The sequence below is a fragment of the Perca flavescens genome, chromosome 17 (genome assembly GCF_004354835.1).
Source record: "Perca flavescens isolate YP-PL-M2 chromosome 17, PFLA_1.0, whole genome shotgun sequence".
Lineage (NCBI taxonomy): Eukaryota > Metazoa > Chordata > Actinopteri > Perciformes > Percidae > Perca > Perca flavescens.
In genome coordinates this window covers 17,027,771-17,037,222 of record NC_041347.1, presented here as the reverse complement: position 1 = coordinate 17,037,222, position 9,452 = coordinate 17,027,771, and the positions used below count along the sequence as shown (strand labels likewise).

The 9,452-nt window shown below is 40.5% G+C and overlaps 2 protein-coding genes across 3 annotated transcripts; one reads left to right on the top strand and one right to left on the bottom strand.

The window, feature by feature from the left end:
* Positions 1-84: 84 nt before the first annotated feature.
* mettl18 (methyltransferase 18, RPL3 N3-histidine) lies at positions 85-3,160 on the bottom strand. Its single transcript, XM_028603940.1, has 2 exons — positions 2,703-3,160; positions 85-1,237 (listed from the first exon to the last, which is right to left on the bottom strand). The coding sequence occupies exons 1-2, from the start codon at positions 2,805-2,807 to the stop codon at positions 269-271; spliced, it is 1,074 nt and encodes a 357-aa protein (XP_028459741.1). The 5' UTR covers positions 2,808-3,160; the 3' UTR covers positions 85-268.
* Positions 3,033-8,214, top strand: zdhhc16a (zDHHC palmitoyltransferase 16a). 2 transcript variants are annotated; one of them, XM_028603938.1, is made up of 11 exons: positions 3,033-3,314; positions 4,169-4,426; positions 4,543-4,737; positions 4,848-4,936; positions 5,535-5,563; positions 5,647-5,780; positions 5,960-6,043; positions 6,144-6,229; positions 7,256-7,379; positions 7,555-7,625; positions 7,737-8,214. In XM_028603938.1, exons 2-11 carry the CDS (start codon positions 4,193-4,195, stop codon positions 7,837-7,839), a joined length of 1,149 nt encoding a protein of 382 aa, XP_028459739.1. In that variant the 5' UTR covers positions 3,033-3,314; positions 4,169-4,192; the 3' UTR covers positions 7,840-8,214. The 2 variants fall into 2 exon arrangements, with proteins under 2 accessions (XP_028459739.1, XP_028459740.1); XM_028603939.1 differs by lacking the exon at positions 3,033-3,314 and adding an exon at positions 3,540-3,923.
* Positions 8,215-9,452: the final 1,238 nt, after the last annotated feature.

Genomic DNA, 9,452 nt, shown 5'->3' with positions numbered 1-9,452 from the left:
TTTCAACTGCACTTCGCTTACTGGCAGACATATTCAAATTTCTATATAGGAAGTGAAAGAAGGTATAGGTAACCAAAGTGCAAATAGGAGATGAGACAGCATATTTTATTACAGTTCATCTTTGTTTTACCACGGTTGCTGTAACATACAATTTACATCCTAATATTGTTATTTGCATTAAACTGTGGAGTAGTTATTCTTTAAAAGAGTCTCAGACAGTTATTACATAAATAAAGCTGCATATTAAACCCAGGACTGCTTTACTTAGTTAAGTGCCCTTTGCCATTGTAAAACGCAGGACTACTACATGTCTCTGAAGTCCTTCTTCCCTATCCCACACGTGATCCAAAGAGAAAATACCCCTCTGCTCCACAAAGGTCTCGAATAGGTGCAGTCCACCACCTACACCAAAGTAGTGGGATTTGGTGGCGAGGTAGACCAGTCCATCGGGTGCCAGCAGTTTGTGGAGGGTCTCGTGTAGCGCAGGGTAGTATGCAGTGTTGTAGATGGTCTCGGAGGTGAATATAATGTCATATTTGGGTTGCGGGTCCTCCTTTTTAACCAAAGCAAGAAATGCGCTCCAGTCACCAGAGAAAAATCGACACTTGGCTAGTAATGGGTGCTGGGAAAGGTCTGTGGCTCTTTTCTTAGGTGGCGGGACGCCATCTCTTACCTCTTGTTTCTCTTGTACCTTCTTTTTACAACCATCTTCCTCCTGTAGGTTTCCCTTCCCCCTCCCTTCTTTGTCGTCTTCACTGTCTACTTCATCCTCCTCTTGGCAGTTTAGTATAACATTTGGCACTGTGAGCTGTTTAATAACTGTACTGTTATAATCTTGGAAGTGGACCTGCCTGGCCCCTCTCTGCAGAGCCAATATCCCCAGCAGCCCCGCACCGCAGCCCAAATCCAAAACAGCCTTCCCCCCAAAGGTCTCTCCATCTTTCTCAATCAGCTCCAGAAGGTCGTAAGTGCACTCCCACACCTTCAGCCCACCCTCGTACACGCCAGAGATGAGATCAGACCTCTGCTCCGCAGCGCGAGACAGAATTTTCTCTCCGTCCTCTCTCTCCGAGGCCGTCTTTTCAAAAACGGTCTCGTTGAGGAAGTGAAGAGGAGGAAGAGTTCCTATGGTAAGCGTTTCAGTGACAGCATCTCTAAGGAGGAACTGTGGGTCAGGTAGTGGAAGGTGCTCTTTGGCCTCTTTTACTGGCTCTGCTGGTTTGGTATCATCCTCCATCTGAAAAACACAAAGCAGTGGGTAAGGTTAGGGATGTTTTCTATGTGTCTGATGGTGTGCATATACAGTATGACTACAGCACATAGAAAAACACGTGCTTCAAGTTGAAAATATCATGGCTTGAGGCATATTTGGCAGTAAAGATATATAAATCAGCAATACACTACTGAGGCTGTGTAGCTAGAGGCAACTACTCACAGGAATGTTCACATTTAATTAGTCATGGTGCTTTTGGGTCTTTGTAGGTATTTCCTACGAATTATGGAGGTATAAATATAAGCACAAGTATTTTGTGTTGTGTGCTGTAAGTGTTTTGGAAAGAAATAGAAATAAACACTTCATGTTTTATAAGAACAATTAAAATGAATGATTAAAGCTGTCACCTAACTTCACTTTACTTCAATTAACTTATTTTTAATTCTTACTAATCAAGTAGAGGTGATGTTGAAACACTGCTTTTTGAGGCTTTGATAACTATATTAATATTGGCGTAAAATGGGTTTCAGTTTCACGTGACATCTGCTCATGAAATTATGAAATGTTGGGAGGTCATATGAAGCAGCTGATCGGTTATTAGGTCTGGGATCCTTCTGGATGGGAAAACACCATAAACATGTAAGATCTTTGTGCAGTAATGCGTTCGATTGGATGTTAATTAGTCTACAATAATGCTACAGACTTTTTGTTACAAAATACTCTTAGCTTGATACAATTGCCTTTTTCTAATTAAGACTGGTTGATGAACTTAACCATTAAACCGTTACAAATCAGCCGTGTTATTCACTGTGCGACTGAATCACTGTTTGCAAATACCATGTGTTACTTTTTTTTAACATACCTCTGAAATTTGGTTTCATACATTAAACTAACAACACATACTGCAAAGGAGGTTTGAGAGGGATGTGTGGGTGGCTGGCTTGAGACCAGTGGAGGTGTCGGTAAGAACAGGTCTGTCCAGTCACTTTCAATTCCACAATTCCTTTATTCCAAGCATTATCAATGAGACACGTTACAGGTTTGTATGGTTGTGTGTGTATGTGTGTGGTTTCTGAGGGGAAAATGATATGGGATATAAGGAAAGGGGGCGTTGTTAGATGGGAATATAATGTTGATATTGTACAGTAGCCTAATAACGTTATTTAAAAAAAAAAAAAAAAAAAAACAGGTTTAAGCATAAGCCTAGTGCCTTACGGAAGGTTAGGGGGGTCTTGTTTTTTCCCTTACTGCCCCTAGCCCTTATAAAATTATACCCGCCTCTGCATGTACATATCGTAATATCGTCTTTCTTTTAAAACGACCAAATCCCATTTCTGTATTAAGAGCCATTATCATGCCAGAATGTCCTTTGGCAGAAGTCCCTGCTCAAAAGAAACTAGCTACATTGTGACATCACGACCTGACAGCTTTGAGTACTTTGAGTAACTTAACCTAGAACACAATTTATCAGTGAGCTAACGTTACTCACAGCTATGGCAGCAGTGTCTTTTTTTCCATTTTGCAATTCCTTTGCATCCACGTCGTCCGGGTTTGTTGTACGTGCTGCAACGTCGAAGTTAAAACAAAATGACATGATGACTGACAACAGCGCATGTAGCTAGCTTAAGGTTGGAAAGTTGGTATCCCCGTTTACTGCAGGCTCCACATGGCGAAGCTTGGTAGACCCGCTGCGTGTACGACCTACAAATCCCAGAAGTCTGAGAATCATAACCGAAACCCAGCTGCTAACTTTTCTATATTAATGAAGTAAAGTGACCGTTTATTGTAAATTGTAATTAGGTTCATGTCATGAATGTATTAGTTTTAGATCGACTGTAGTCTATGGTTTAGATGCATATAACACAATACATCCATGATGTAAAAAAAATGCCGTAATTAGTTCCTGACTCAGACTACCATGATGCATTTCGCCTCGATATTGGCGCACGCGCAATAACTCCGGATCAGGATTGAAATCTGTCAGGTCCCTGATCCTGCTCTTCTTCGCTAATATGTGGCAACAATAATCCCGTTTTTGCCTTGCTTTTGAAAATGTCGACGGGAGGGGTGGTTTCGGCAGGTATCTTACCTTCATAGAAAAGTGAGTATACCACAAAAAAAATCTGAAATCAAATGTTATTAAATATGAACGCAGCACACAGCGTCGGGTAATGTTATTTGAATAGGAAAGCAGTGACATCCAAACAAAAGGGATTTGGGAGCGTTAGGATTATATGAGTCAGTTCACAGAAATCTGTATTTATGGACTAAGTGGTCCAAATTAAAATGTTAACGCTTTCATCATGAGGCGATAGTTTAGCTATTAGATTTGTAATGGTCTTGAATAGCCTAGCATTGCCTGATGTGAAGCTGAATGCTGCCGCTGCTGACAGAAGTCAACTCCACTTCAGACTCAGTCGTCACCTTAGGTGGCTGAAAAACCTCCACCCTGTCTGGAATGCAGCAAAACAGCTCACTTTAGGTTAGGCTTTCAGCATATTAAACAGCCAGCCCTTTTTCTACATGTTGGTTTGGTTTCCTCTATTTAATTTAATTTGCATGTGAATGCTCTGCCTTAGTTATCTAGCTGCACCTTTTAAACTGTATCTGGACGTTACCTGGAGAGGTTATAAATCTGAGTTGGCAGAATTTGGCGAGTTATAAAAACAACTCAACTTTCAAGTTGACTGGCTCCCAAATTCAGCGTTTGGTAAGTTTGATTTAATACACTGTGTTTGTTTGATTTATTTGGCTAGTCAATCGACAGAAAATGAATTGCCAACTACTTATCGATTAATTGTTTTAATCATGTTTTCAAACTGAAATGCAAAACATTGTCTGCTTACAGCTTCTCATTTTTAAGGAGGGGCCGCTTCTCTGTGTCTTATAGTAAATTTAATATGGGTTTTGGATTGTTTGTCAAAAGGCAGCTAATCTTTTTTTTTTTTTTCGAAGGTGCGTGCATATTACAGATGCAGAATGCGGTGGGGTCCCAGCTCAGCGCTCCATCTGCTGCGGTGTGTGCGGTTACGGTCATGTCCCAGGAGAGGAAGGAACACACTGCCATTGTGGATTAGGGAAATACTGGCTTATATGAGACTGCTGGTGCAGTCCTTCTACTTTAACTCTCTCACAGACTCAGATGTGGTTTTCGACTCAGTCTTTGAACCAGTGTTTTGGACTGTGGATTATGTCACCCGCTGGTTTGGCACGGTGAGTGTGTGTTTGTCTGTGTCTGTGCTTTAATTAGCTGCAGGGAGTTTTAAAGTTTTTCTCTGAAGAAAGTTTTTTTTTTTTTTTTGTGGATGTCCCCTGTCTTTGTCTGACAGCTGTTTGTTTGGCTGGTGGTGATACTGGTGGGCTCCATCTTAGTGATATGCTATGTGATCCTACTGCCTATGGTCCTCAAAACATACTCCCCTGAAGGGATTGCTTGGCACCTTTGTTATGGACATTGGAACCTCGTCATGATTGTTTTCCATTACTACAAGGCCACCACGACTTCCCCTGGGTACCCCCCTACAGTAAGATATCAACTACACTTTTCTGCAGAACCACATATCACTTTACTAATCTGGGTTTTATAAATAAACTTCCATTTAGTAATTCAACGAAAATGTCTTCTTTCAATCAGGAAAAAAATGACAGTCCATTTGTATCAGTCTGCAAAAGATGCATCATGCCCAAACCAGCAAGAACACACCACTGTGGTATCTGTAACCGGTGAGTCAATGTTGTTTTTCTTCTGTTCTGGTATTTCCCTTATTGATGAGTGGTCTGATGAGTGTCTAGCTAATTTGGATGGGCGTGGCCAGAATAGTTCGCAAATGTGTATCTGCCAGAGCTAATGAATCTTGAGCTCGCAGATTCGCCTGGTTTCCAGATCCAGATGACTATCACTTTGTTATAATATCTGATTGCTCAATCTTCATGAAAAGACATTATTAAAAATCGCTGACTAGGTCGCCTGGGTAGCTCACCTGGTAGAGCGGGCGCCCCATATATAGAGGTTTACTCCTTGACGCAGCAGCTGCAGGTTTGACTCCGACCTGTGGCCCTTTGCTGCATGTCATTCCCTCTCTCTCTCCCCTTTCAAGTTTAAGCTGTCCTATACAAATAAAGGCCTAAAATTATCTTAAAAAAGCTGACTAAAAATGTCTTAGTAGACCAATCTCCTTTCGACTGCTTAGTGGAATATATAATGGACTTGCAGGGGACAGACCTGGCTAGCAATAACTTGCCTCATGTAAAGCAAGAAGAAACCTGGAAGAAGTGTTGTCTATATAAGTTTCAGACTGCATATTTTATTTTTCCTTTGCAGGTGCATTCTGAGAATGGACCATCATTGTCGTATCCTTTTCACCAACATTATTTCAAATACTTTTTTTGATGTGACTATCAAGGTTTTTTTTTCCTTAATGTCAGCATCTCAGCCTGGCTGAATAACTGTGTGGGCTATTTAAACCACCGTTACTTCTTCTCCTTCTGCGTCGCCTTGACCCTGGGCTGTGTCTACTGCAGCATCAGTGGCAGAGACCTGTTCCTAGAGGCATACAATGCTATTGAGGTGATTTGCTCTGACGCACTCCACAGCTGGTCCCTGTGGGCCTGCTCGGCATTTTGTCCTTGTAACTTAAGGCTTGTTTGGTATTGTCTGTTACTTTTCCTCCATGTCTAGTGTCTTTCTTTGCAAGGGTTAACTGTTCCTTACTAACCCTGCCTTGTTTCTGTCTGTCACTCCATTAGAGCTTTAAGCATTTGGATGTGGTAAAGCCAGGTGTACCAGTAACAGGGATGGGAGTTCTCATTGGGCTTCTCCCCCCTGGCCAGGTACAGTCTCAAAAGTACAAACACAATAACATGATGAAGCTTACATGTTTTTTCATTATCCGTTAGTTATGTAATATGGGCTCTTTTCATTTTTGTCAAGACCATCTATCAGACACCTGCACCTCCGTACACCTTTAAGGACAAGATGATTCATAAGAGCATCATCTACATGTGGGTGCTTACCAGGTAAAATATGCATTTAATATTGCCATTTGCCATACATATGGGACCAATTCAAAGCAAGCTTTCTGTATGCAGTGTGTGTTCACACTGGAAAAATGACACAATTAAGTTTACTTGTTCCACAATGCAATGCATTAGGGCTCCTGCACACTGCCTGCATGGCGTGAGCGTGTCAGCTGTGTGGCGTGTCCGTTTTTATTTCAGCTTCCATGTTAACCGGTTAGAGCTTGTACACTGCCTGTGTGACACGCACGTCTCAAAAACGCGTGCATGCTAGAAATAGGACAGAAGCCTATTTTTCACGTGACACGCAAGCGTGTTGGAAGAGTTTCCAGGCAAAATAGAATAGGAAAAGCTGTTTATAAGTCATTTTGAAATGAATACATTTAATAAATGACATTTTGATGTTTGAAAGTCTCTAGATTTTGACATAAATGCAGATATAAATGTAATTTAAAAAATAATTAAAAAACATTATCGATTATCAAATTTTGCACCTGTCAATACAGAACAAAGTATTCTGTAGTCTTTGCTGTTATCAAATCAGTATATATTTATGTTAATGGGAAACATACATGTGTACAGACAAGGCTAGCAGCAGCAGCGCCGCGTCAGACACGTTTCTGGTGTGCAAAGACATAGAAAACGCCACGCAGGCAGTGTGCAGGAGCCCTTAGGTAAATGGAGGAGCTGCTCATAGCTGCAAAAAAAATGTGTGGATGGTGGTGAAACAGGTCCAGGTTGATCTCAGAAAACAAACAAATGTTTGAAAAAAACATTTTGCCTCCTCTTCGTCAAGCATAATTTGCGGAGGCATTCCAAGTTTACAATGTGATTGACACATCTTTAATCACTTCCTGTTAGTACAAAACAGTAAAGTACATTGATTTCTTTCAAGCCTACTCCAAACATGGTTGTACTAAAGATTACATACTGTTGAGTGTCAGTATATGGAATAGAATTGTAACATAGCGGTTTTCTTTTACTATCTTGGCAGTGGATCAAATAAAACGTGTTTTGTTCTATTAGCACTGTGGCAGTGGCCCTGGGAGCTCTGACCATATGGCATGCAGTTCTGATAACCAGAGGAGAGACCAGCATCGAAAGACACATTAACAGCAAAGAAAGAAAGCGACTGGCAAAACGAGGACAGGTGAGGCGAGCATGTTGCTTATTTTAAATGTCAAAATAAGTAAGGTTGTGATAAGTTGAGGGAGATTTTTCATGATGAGCCACAAACCCTCAATTAAAAGACAAGTTATCTTGGTTTAAATGGCAGTGAAAGCACTCGGTTTTTAAATGCTCTTTTTCTTTGACTGCTCTGCCAGGTTTACAGAAACCCTTTCGACTATGGCAGGCTGAATAACTGGAAATACTTCCTTGGGGTGGAGAAGAGAAGGTGTGTCTCTGATGTTTGTAATGATTTTCTGTTAAGTTACCCATTCACCATCTGTGACCAACGCTGCCTTGTAATTCTTGTAAGCTGTTCCACTTTATCTTTTGTCTCTAGTCACTGGTTGACGCGTGTTCTCCTACCCTCTGGACACACCCCACCTGGTGATGGTTTGACATGGGACATCTTCCCAGTTAAAAAGGACTTAATACCTGTATGACAAACTCTACTCAGGCATACTTGTAGCCTAATTTCAGCAGTCTTTGCTGTGTCCAACCTACTCTGGTCATTTGTTTTGGTTGGCTTAAAGGATCCTAGCATCATGGTGGCTCCACACAGCTGAAGAAATGGGGTCATGCCAACCTTCAATACCTCAAAAACTCGCAGTGGCATTGCTCATGGTTTGACAGTCTACATTTTTCACCAGTGAAAAGAAAATATGTCATGGATGTTTTATTCTCCACTGGATTTTATTTAGTCATACAAACGGGTCTTACTTGACTCTGAGCATTGTGAAAACTGCAGTACCATGATAATGTGTTATTTATCTGTATTTTGTACCTACTAAGTTAATAAATCTTTATAAATTGCTTTATTTAAACAATTGGACATAGTGAATACACACATTTGCTGTTATTACACATACACAGGTTGCATTTTTGCAATTATGGTGTTCAGGTTTTTTGTTCCAGGATCACTTTACACTACTGAGCAGACAAACTCCACCTTCAGTCACAGTGTCCACCTTATGTCACAGTGTTGCTTATGCAGACAGATGCAGAGACACGCTGCTAGTAGGGGAGGACTAATTGAGATGCAGATTTAATCTGCAGATTCATATGAATATATTACATCAAAACAAGCAGCCACAGTAGTGGAGATGCACAAAGATGAAAGCAAATGAGCGTGGGGAGATATAGAAATTTCCTGTCCAATTTGACCAAAATCTTGCTGACTATTCCTAGGACATTTAATGCATTTGAAAATGAATTGTGATCTTCTTGGTTAAAGGATAAAATGCAAGAGAAAGATATTTGCAGATAATGAGAGAAGAGATTAAGGCATTAGAACAGATTTCAGCCTGTTTCCAACCCAGCCACTGATCAGTCTGTTTCTGTCTGAAACGGAGTACGCAACGCACGCACACAGTCATTATTCAATCTTCCAGCAGATGTCAGTGTTCGTCCAGTTTGGTAATAGATAGTTTATGTTTGGGGGATAACTGATAATACTTTTTTTTTTTTTTAACTGCAGATTTTTAGAAGAATTTTATTAGAGGTCATCAATTTGGATAATTAGGAAACTAGAGTGACATGCTGTGGTGAATGCTTGCTTGGCATAGTTTATAATGGCCAAGGGTTAGGCTAAGAATATGGTGTATGGTTCACGTATGTCCATACTCCATACCTTCAATATGTGCTCTTATTTCCAGATGGTAAAACCCCTATACTCATTCTTGGACAAATTCAGCGTTTTCATGAAGGCCTTGGATCAAGTTGTGCACAGTGAATTGGCTACAGAGTGACTTTTCCTCATTTTTATTGAGAGCACTTTTTTCTTACATCAACCCTCAAAGATTTGGATGCTTGGCTTCATGAGCAATAACAAAGTATTCCACTACACACATACTTTTTACTCTTGCCTGCCTAGACCTATCAATAAATAGGTTTGCCTAAATTTAACTAATGTTTGTGCCAATATTAAATTGGATGGGATTAACCTGTTCCCAGACTAATAACATAATCCAATATAGTTTTACATTTATAGTTGCTTTTATTTAGGCTACATACAGAAATAATCGACCTAAACAGACATAGTTTTGCAGTGTATCAG

Bases quoted from the DNA above. Each gene is read 5' to 3' on its own strand.
- mettl18 (XM_028603940.1), bottom strand. From the start codon at position 2,807: ATGTCATTTTGTTTTAACTTCGACGTTGCAGCACGTACAACAAACCCG. The intron at 1,238-2,702 runs GTGAGTAACGTT...TGTGTTTTTCAG, and splicing joins AAGACACTGCTGCCATAGCT to ATGGAGGATGATACCAAACC.
- zdhhc16a (XM_028603938.1), top strand. From the start codon at position 4,193: ATGCGGTGGGGTCCCAGCTCAGCGCTCCATCTGCTGCGGTGTGTGCGG. The intron at 5,564-5,646 runs GTATCCTTTTCA...TCAGCATCTCAG, and splicing joins GAGAATGGACCATCATTGTC to CCTGGCTGAATAACTGTGTG. The intron at 7,380-7,554 runs GTGAGGCGAGCA...CTGCTCTGCCAG, and splicing joins GACTGGCAAAACGAGGACAG to GTTTACAGAAACCCTTTCGA.